General features: G+C 34.7%; 2 protein-coding genes across 2 annotated transcripts; both read left to right on the top strand.

Annotated features, from left to right (window-relative positions):
* The first annotated feature begins 5,462 nt into the window (after positions 1 to 5,462).
* On the top strand, positions 5,463 to 8,234 carry LOC145329533 (uncharacterized). Its single transcript, XM_080173767.1, has 2 exons — positions 5,463 to 5,723; positions 6,214 to 8,234. Exon 2 carries the CDS (start codon positions 6,755 to 6,757, stop codon positions 7,379 to 7,381), a length of 627 nt encoding a protein of 208 aa, XP_080029893.1. The 5' UTR covers positions 5,463 to 5,723; positions 6,214 to 6,754; the 3' UTR covers positions 7,382 to 8,234.
* On the top strand, positions 7,390 to 8,593 carry LOC145327134 (uncharacterized). The gene is made up of 4 exons (XM_080170693.1): positions 7,390 to 7,405; positions 7,601 to 7,752; positions 7,981 to 8,297; positions 8,524 to 8,593. The coding sequence occupies exons 1-4, from the start codon at positions 7,390 to 7,392 to the stop codon at positions 8,591 to 8,593; spliced, it is 555 nt and encodes a 184-aa protein (XP_080026819.1).
* Positions 8,594 to 10,103: the final 1,510 nt, after the last annotated feature.

Genomic DNA, 10,103 nt, shown 5'->3' with positions numbered 1-10,103 from the left:
TAAATTATATTGATTTTTTATTACATTATTTAAACACTTACTTCTATCTTGCCAATCTTTAATTGCAGCGCCCAAATAGTTATTTCTGATGAATCAGTGTTGCTGAACCTGAAAAACAATATTCAATTTAAATATAATTTATTAATATTTCTTTTACATTCATATATATTAAACCCGGATTATTTAATATTAAGAATAGGATAAAAAGTGTTTCTTAGATCAAATCAAAAAGGCTTAAAAAAGGCTTAAAACAATTATCCTATTATATAAATATATTAATATTGTTCTCTTTTACAACGAAGCTTTTTATTTATTTTAATCTATAGCTGAAACTCAAATTAAAAATAGGATGAGGCCTCGACTTTTCTCTTCCTACTTTAAGTGCCCCTAGAGGCTTCTAAGGGGCATAGCCGCTAGTAAAACTTAAACCGTTAATCGAAGGCAGCCTAAAACCGTACGCTCAAGGTCCTATATTATTAATGTTTTTATATTAAAATTATTTAAACACTTACTTTTACGCAAACCACTCTTTGATTGCAGGGTCCATATACTAACAGCCAAGACTGAAGGTGGACACGTACTTTTTTAAACTTCTGAATATCAGCTCTTTGATTGCAGGGTCCATATATCAACACTAACAGCCAAGACTGGTAGACAAGTACTTTTTTAAACTTCTGAATATATAGCTCTCTAGGCGTTCTTAACTGACATTCATATAAATCTTGTGACATGGACCATCTCCTGTCAATCATACTTGGATATAACACGTATTTTCTCTAAGAGACTTGATCAATATAACACTCATTGTTTACAATAGTTTTCAATCGGTATAGCGGCATTCATGCACATGCTCTGTACAGGTATACAACTTTATATTGAAAAATATTTCTTTTATATCCATTGCAATATATTTTTTTATATTTTATCGATGATATTTCATTTAAGTCATTGCAAAAATATATTACATTCACATTAAAAAAAATTTACATTAATTTAACTTTCGTAACCCTGTTTTCAGATGATAAAATCAACGTGCTGGACAAAGTTGCCAAACTTTAAAAAACACCTTATGTATATAATATCATTTTAATATTTTACCGGTTAATTAATTAAAACTGCATAACTTATATAATTCATGAAATGTTATTATTCGTTGCAATTTTACGATTAAAAATATAACTGTCTTGCAAAGTGTTTTGCCACCTATTCAATCTGTATGTTGGCAACCGTAACTTTCCATCGGCGCAATAATTCAACTGGACTATATGACTACGGTGCATTTTTGTATTTTAGTAATCATTTTTAGTGAAATTACAGTGAATTTTGAAGTTAATATGTATCATTCTGTTTTATAATTCAAATTTTATCATTAATTATTGAAAATTCTTTCTAAAATATTCTTCGTATTCGTTTTTTCTCCCATTTTTGGGACTCTTTTTAGCTTACGTAATATACAGGACTTTTTTAAATGTAAAATTAATAAATATATGTCTTGCACCGTAGTATAAACGGATTGTCGCAAATATAGGAGTACAATTATAAGAATGAAACTACTTTTTTGGCCCAGAGGTGCCGGAGGCACTGGCTAAAAATAACTGTTTTTAATCTTATGCTTTTAGATTTTTATATTCGTAGAAAACCATGCATATAATACGATATGCTAGTTACCTAGTTTTTTTGCGTATGAATGAGAACACCTGTTCCTATCCACCGGATTCGAATGAATACGAGCTATTTTTATTTTGTAATTTTTTATTTCTTAAATATTCTACCTTTTCAGATAGTTCTGAATAACAGGCTATTCAAGTCAATCACCTGGGTACGCGTACATCATAATAACAGGTATGGGTGTATATTAGCTGTATAAGATTTATTTTTTTTCTCCTGCTACAAAATTTGTTTTAAATAAATAGGGGGGGGGGGGGGAAGTTTTGACACATTTGCGTAAACAGTGAGTATAGGCTTTATCTTTGGACTGAGAGTATAGGTTATTAGGGATAAAATCATTCTTATATGATGAATTTTCCCAAGTTTTAATATTTTTTGGATAGGCCTCCAGGTTCCGGAGCTCCAGGCCTTCCCCCCCCCCCCCCTTGTTTAAGGACAAATAAAATACCGGAAAGTTAAAAAACATTAATCACACCCCTCCCAAAAATAAACAAGACAAACAAAATAATCATTCCTCAAATTAGGATGGATCCATACCAATACCACGAGCTGCATGACAGATGGGACGCCCTCATGGTTAGGATGTTGAGACTCTTCTCCAAGCTAAATATTCGAGTTCAAGAAGAATCATGTGGCATTGATGACGCTGTTGAAATAGTAAAACTGTTATACCATCACGGTTGGGTAGAGACACACTTAAAGAAGAATGAACCTATGCCCGAGAATCTCTACGAGAACGAGAGACCCCGCCTGGATGATACCGAGAGATATGTCATTGACCATGAAGCCGACTGTGCACCTTTCCTCACCAACGTCAGCCCTTTTTTCTAAATAAAACCCAGAGTAACAAGGTAAAAACTACGAAATTATTGCAGGGGTGTATATTCTGCTCCGGGGGGGGGGGGAGGGGAGGGGGAAAAAAGAAATAAGTGGATCAATGATGGAAGTTGCTTCAAATCACCTGCTCTTGTTCATGGCTAGTTGTCTTTTGTAGCAGGGGAAAAAATTGTTTTTAACCAAAAAATGTTTCAGAATTCTTTGAGTTTCTTCATTAAAAAACGCTTTAGTTTTCTCATTTTTAATTCAATGTTCTTTCCTTTCAGGGAAGAGAAAGGAGAAGCTAGGAGAAGCCGATCTCGCCGCCGGCGATTTCATCCAGCCTCCGGATATCCATGCTGAAAGCGAATTTTAATTGTAATTTGTGGCGTTATCCTCTTAGAAAATTTTGTTTGTATTATTTAACTCCCCATCCCCCCCCCCCCCAAAACTAAATTGCTGGGTTAGGTTAGGCTAGGTTAAGTTATACGGCTAGGTAGAGGCCAGGCGCCGTTTTTCTAGGGGGGGGGGGGGGGTATTTCCTAAGAGGATAACATCAATTTGTTCTTTCAGAACATTTACGTTAACCTCTCTTTGATTGCAGCGCCCATATATTTTATAATTAAGTACCCATGGTGACAGTGATCGAGCCCCACTGGTCGTGCAGATATATAATTTCCTGCATATAAACATTAATAAACATTATTTACCCCTAAAGCCGACGATTACGTATGCACGTGTACAGTTTTTTAAGCTTCTGGCTATAGCTCTCTAGGAGATCTTAATTGATATGTTTTATTTTTTGTTTTTGTTTTTTGATATTTTTGTTATGTTGTTTTATATTATTTATTATTATTTATTTTATAGCAAATTAACAAATTTTCTGGGTTCAACATTGTTGTTATAATAAAACTCCATGCAACTGCAGAATTCTGCAAAAGTCACGACCAGTGGGGCTCGATTATATATGCGTTCGTCGGCTTTTCAGGGAAGGCAGGAAATTTATATAGGTATTATCCAGGTCAGGACTGGAACAAACAAAATTTTATGTATATATTGTATATAGTTATTTTTTTCAAAGTAAAAAAATGTCAGACCAACGCTGGATGACGTATGTATAATTGGATCACAATTTTGATAGGTAAGTTTAATTAATTTTATAGACAATCAAAGAATAAATAAGGGTATTTTCTTATGTTTGTAACTCTAACTCTTTATTTTGTGAGTTCCTTTGACATTTAATTTTGGTTTCAAAAAGTGTCACTCCCCCCCCCCCCTTTTTTGCTTTCTCCTTCTTTCGTTATATGTAAACAAGTAATAACCTTATTATTATAACCAGGGGTGTATATTCTGCACAAGATTTATTTTTTTTCCCCTGCTACAAAATTTTTTATTTTTTTTCCCCCCTAGATTTTTCTGAAAAAGTAGGGGGGGAAATAGAAAAATATTTAAAGAACTCTATATTTCATTTATTTTATCCCTCCTACCACACATTTTTTTAGTTTTTTTAACCAAGGAGGGGGGCAAAATGGAAAAAATGTTTTCAGTTTTCTTAATTTTTACATTTTTTTTTCCTCCAACCACTTATTTTTTATTCCCCCCCCCCCCCTGAGCAGGGGATCCCATGCAGAATATACATCCCTGATTATAACATATACTTCTTATTTCAGGAGTTACCTATACACCCCTGTTAGACGTTATTGAAATGGGAGACAATTTGATTGGTACACTCTCTAAAGCTCTACTGAAGCGTATAAGAAGTGGAGATAAGAGGAAAAATGTACAGGTGACTTTTTACAACTAATTATTTCTACATATTTAAGATGAGACCTTACTTTTCATTACTGTACTTAAAGTATAATCTATGCTCGACTTTAATTTCTATTTTTCACTTGCAGTCAGCGCACTATAAACATGCTTGCTCTTACACCAGTATAGTCATATGTACTGTAATCAATTGACACGTGTAGCTTGCCCAAATAACGATCCATAACAACTCCCCTATATTATTTTAAATAAGTAATTCACTAATTATGTAATCTTTTTCCAGTTGCAGCATAAACTGAGGTCCATAAGAAAACTCTTCTGTAAGGTAACGAGAACCAGAAAATGGCGCAAGAAACATCAACAAAGTGAAGACAGTCAGCCATTACTAGAAGAAGAACAGCAGGAGGATTTGATGGATGTGGAATATGAGAACGAAACTGCATCGTCAAAAGGTAACCTACAATATCTGTAATATAAAGTAGAACGATGTCGGTCTGTCTGTTTGTTGTTTGTTTGTCCAAATTCCCACAAACATTGTCTCCCAATTTTTGTTTTTTATTTTCCTTTCAATCTAAATTTCAAACAATTGGTTTGATCAAACGTTAGTTAAGTTTGTCTCAAGATATCCTTGTTCCAGGGGTGTATATTCTACATGGGATCCCTTAACCTAACCCACCTTCACCCACTCTCTACATTTATCTACTTTTTCTGGAATTTTTAATTTTTTAACTTTCTAATTTGACTAGTTTTTCTTTACGGCATTATCCTTATACTAAAGTAACAGGATGTCTGTGTGTCTGTTCAAAAGGATCTTGCTAACCGCTGAACCGATTGGGTTCTCCTTTACAGGGTACCTTCACATAGGTCCCGGGAAGGTTTATAACTATAAAACACCATGTTTAACATCGTATTTTTTTAGGTAAAGTTTGTACAGGCTGCAATACCAACTTCACAAAGGAAACCGAAAGTATATGTTATCAATGCTACGCAAACCAAGTTTTGGAGCGATTAAATAACAATCCTGAAGAAACAAACTACATTAATATTGTTGTAGACAATATTAACAACAATAATACCAACGATAATAATGATGCAGACAATGACAGCATTCAAGATGCCGAGGACTGGGACCACGTCGAATTGTTTGATATACCTGAAGATTATTTTGACCCAGATGATGACGATGACCCTGATGACGAATCTGATGGCGAACCTGATGGCGATCATGACGGGGATCGCTTCAAACATCTTACAGAACTTGAGAAAGAAATTGTTAATGATTTCAGAAGCGTTTGTGTTCTAGACAACCCCATCTCTCACAACAAAGTTAGAATCATCCTGGCGATTCTGAAACGCTCGTGTATTTTCAAATTTCCGTCATATAATACATTATTCAAACCCAAATACAAAGTTGAAATCAAAGAAAACAAATATAATCCTACAAATGCTCCTGGTTCACTGATTGAGTGCAGGTATGTTTATATACGATTTAGAAAGCGTAGCATTTCTATAATCATTACCAGAATTTCCGTACGTCCATTTTAAACATGTCGATTTTTCTCCTTTTTTAACAACAAACTTTCAAGTGTTCTAATTATCAGTTTGATCATTCTTTGGTATATTGCTTCCTGCGACAACTTGAGAACAATATTATAAGCGAAGCCACTCTATAATTAATTCCTTAAAATTTAAGTATGTGCATAAACCTTATCCTTCTTGAAGTATTTTTTTTTAACAAATTTACTTACATTCAATTTTGGTTCGACTTTAATATTTTTAAATTCAGTTCAGATACTTCACAATTGTTAATGTCCGTTTGTCGTACCGTTACAGTGCTTTGGTTTTTATGGATGTTGTCATCCTTGTTCCATTACTTTTCATCGTAATATTATTTGGAGCCCGATGGTGCAAAATTTCTTTGAATTGTGCAAGTTTTAGTTAAAAATATATTTCTTTTTCCAGATTCCCTACCTATGAGATCCTCCAAGACGCCATCACAGACTTTAAACGGTTGAATGGACAACAGGCCGTTGATGATCATATAACTTTTGACATCTCGGGCGACGGAGTGAAAGCAGCTCAGGGATCTCATATCTCCTATTATACTGTCTGGATTAGGTAAGTAATTAATATATTGTGGATTTGAAAGGGTTGGGTTGGGATAAAGTTCTTTTCATATACAGCATGACCCTCGAAAAAATATTTTTTAGGATTGGCAGCCTATATTTCAAAGGATATCAAAATATTTGTTTTACATCAATTGACAGCCCAGATTTTTAAAGCCAAAGTTTAGGAAACCATTCAATAAACAAATAAGAAAGAAAACTAAGTTTACAATTGATACTTTTTTCTATTGCATACATATATAAAAATCTGTCTTACTGTATACCAGGACTTAATTAATACCATAAGTAAACCTAGTTTTTACCACTTTTACGGTAAAATTTTACCAGCCTTTACGTTTTATAAATCAGTGACTACAATTTTAAGTCTAAGGTATTAAATGCTATTATTATTAATTCTTCTTTATTATTTCAGGTTATTCTTCAACAAGGATTTCAGTGTTATATTGCCAGTCAGCATATTTGAGAAGACGAGGAGGCGTCCCTACAGTTACAACTTTCTGGATAATGTTACCCGATTCATCAACAAACTAATTCAAGAAGGATTACCTGGACATACCTTTCAATGTAGAACCATCATCCACGATGCCGTTGCCAGAGCCGATGTATTCGGCATTCTTGGCCATGGATCAAAAAATGGATGCCCACACTGTGACCTTCCAGGGATGGCTTTTTCACAGACTTATCTCCGTCAAAAGAACTTGGTATTGTTCGAATCAATGAATGTATTTTACCCCAGTGACAGTCAAAATATGGGTACGCCGAGGTCTGACGAGAAATTCCGCAAGTTAGAGGAAAATAATCAGAACATGAAAACCAGTTTTTCTGACCTTGACCCGAGCTTGGATTTAATACAAGATACCCCCAGTGATCCGATGCACGCGTTGCACCTGGGCTATGTAAAGAAAGTGATGACGTACCTGAAGAAAGGACGTAATAGTTATCCAGAATTGGAAGAAGAAGACTTAGTTCAAATGGAGAGAATTACAGGGATGTACTGCATTTGACTAAAGAAATGACGCGTAAAATAGGTGTTTTCTTCGCGCATTTCTCGGCACTGCGATAAAATTCTGCATTTTTAGATTTATGTCTATTACACATTATTTGTACGCCTTGTTATGCCGCTTAAAAGAGTGTTAGTTTGAAAAGTTTAAAGAACTTAAATTTTGAAAATTTTCTCCTTATCACCCATATTTTACCATGAACTGCAGTAACTCCAATTATAGATGAAATCAACGATCAATTGAAGCTTGTTGGCGATTTTGATCGCGTTCCCCGTACGTCCATCATGCGCCTGACAGAGAAGAAGCTAGCCCTCAATTTGAAAAGTTCTGAATTCAAAGTACTGGGCTTCTACCATATGATATTTTATGCAGAGGTAGGTTTTTACCATATTATAATCTTTTTAGAATTTAAAGCTTATTTCAGTTTCATTATATTGTATAGCAATAACATTCTTTTTAAATTTGCGCACGTGTGCTATATTATATATATATTTCTATTGAGGAGGGTGGACTTCCAATAAGTATATAGGGCGAAGCCCCTAGAGGCTAGGGGCGAAAGAGCTAGTTTTACCTTAAATTATTACAATGTTTTTTTTTTCCAGTTGGCAAATCTTAAAGATGAACAACGTCTGATATGCAAGTTTTTATTCCACATATTGCGCAGTCTCGAAGAGCATATAACAACTGAACGTGTGGCTGAGCTCAAGACCATGATAATGGTCCTGAACTCAAAATTGGCGGAGATGTACGGCGAATCGTGCTTGAGTTACAATACTCACATGCTTTACCATATGCCGGAACATGTCCGCCGATTTGGACCATCCATGGCGTTCAGTTGTTATGCTTTCGAAAGTGCCAATCATGTGATATCAACTTACATCCGAGGATATAATTTTGGCCTTAAAGAGGTTTCCAACAGGTAATACTATTTTTTTTTAGTTGAGTTCCTTTGACTTTTAGTTTTGGTTTCAAGAAGTGTCACTTCTCCCCCCCCCCCCACTCTTTACAAATTTTAATGTAATTTTTAAAAATGTAACATAACTTTCTTTCCGTGTATTGCTGATCAAACACTTAAGCTATAACGATTTCACCAGCAACATACCTTTCCGTTTAACAGCCATTAATGACATAAATGACATATTTAGATTGTTGATATTTCACACAGTGAAACCGTACATAAATGAAAAGCTGGCTGTCAGGGGAAAAAGGAAGTAATCAATTCTATACAGACTGCCAAGACCTCTACTTTGTCCCAGACTGCCGTCGTGATAAAACAGTATGGTTGGTCCACAAAGTGAGGACATTTTTTCCGGCATACACCTTTCCTGAAGATTCCAGAATAATAGGTAGGGGTGTATATTTTGCACATGATTAATTGTTGTATAGAAATATTTCATGAACTATACATTTCATCTAATTCCTTTTTAACCTACCACAATTTATTTGTAATTCTCTTATCATGCCAGGAGGAGAGTGTGGTAAAGGGGGGGTCTAGGAAATATGAATTAAGTTTTATGGTTTTAAACACTGAAAATATACACCCCTGGTATTAGGAGTAGGCAAGACTGACGATCCCGAAGACTATAGCCATCCTCCAACACAACTAGCCTCCAACCTACTGAAGTACAGAGTAGCACATATCTCCGTACACCTGTTGCATCAAGATGTCTCCATCGTAATTCCTATCGGAATTTAATTTTGTACATTGAAAGCAGAGAAAGGGGGGGGGGGGAAATGACACTTTTTGAAACCAAAACTAAAAGTTCCATATTGTACCCTTATAAAACAACTGCCATGCAAAATGACAGATCTGTAACTGTTTCTTTAGTTCAGTTCCTTTGACTTTTAGTTTTGGTTTCAAAAAGTGTCACTTCCCCCCCCCCCCTTTTGTTATAATATGTATGTAAAATGTTGTAAAATTCAACTGAAGGCCCTTCCCTCTTTATTTGGAATTTATGTGAAATGTACTTTAAAATATTTTTTTCATTAAAATTATTTTTTATAGCTAATTTTAAAAAAGGCATGTCAACTTAATTTAGCAAAACCCTACCTTTTTGGCCATCGATGGGTATGAAGTTAAAGTGTTATAAGTCTAGTCTGTAATTTGAAAGAGTACATGTTTGCAATTTAATTTAATTTTACATAAAATTTTAATTTCTGTCTACACATTTCAGATTTAAAACTATGCAAATTGCCCATGCCAACAACCTGGATACAACAGCGTAATTTCGACTGGCAATTGACCAAGCTAGATCCCAAAATGACGAGGACTGGAAAGAGTGCTAGTTCTGTAAAGGTAAAAATTATATTTAAGGCCTAATTTACTATTGTACAAATTGCTGCTACCCTTCGCTCTTAAAACTTATAAATTCGCATGTTACCGGATCGAAAGGAAAACCTTATCGGTTCACGCTTAACAGACCACAAAAGATTATTGACCAAGTATAATTATTTATTAATTTTCCACAGTGGGTTTAACATTTGATATTAGTAATTAAAATTCTAGGGGCGTAGCCACTGCTATCTAATATCTTATTATGCATTGTAAATACAACAATTATTTCTTGCTTTAGAACAACAAGCCTACTGGAGGTGGCAAACCTAATGGAAGTGCCAGAGGTGGAAGTGCCAAAGCTGCAAGTGCCAAACCTGGAAGCAACAAATCTACTGGAGGTGGCAAAGGTACAACAGCAAAGGTAGGATTTTAAGTTTTATTGTTATCGGT

Source organism: Acartia tonsa, chromosome 1 (assembly GCF_053477335.1).
Source record: "Acartia tonsa isolate MP-2025a chromosome 1, ASM5347733v1, whole genome shotgun sequence".
In the NCBI taxonomy this organism is placed as follows: Eukaryota; Metazoa; Arthropoda; class Copepoda; order Calanoida; family Acartiidae; genus Acartia; species Acartia tonsa.
The sequence above is the reverse complement of the archived record's forward strand: the minus strand, read 5'-3'. Positions and strand labels throughout refer to the sequence as shown.

Bases quoted from the DNA above. Each gene is read 5' to 3' on its own strand.
- LOC145329533 (XM_080173767.1), top strand. From the start codon at position 6,755: ATGCTATTATTATTAATTCTTCTTTATTATTTCAGGTTATTCTTCAAC.
- LOC145327134 (XM_080170693.1), top strand. The intron at 7,753-7,980 runs GTAGGTTTTTAC...TTTTTTTTCCAG, and splicing joins ATATGATATTTTATGCAGAG to TTGGCAAATCTTAAAGATGA. The intron at 8,298-8,523 runs GTAATACTATTT...TGACATATTTAG, and splicing joins CTTAAAGAGGTTTCCAACAG to ATTGTTGATATTTCACACAG.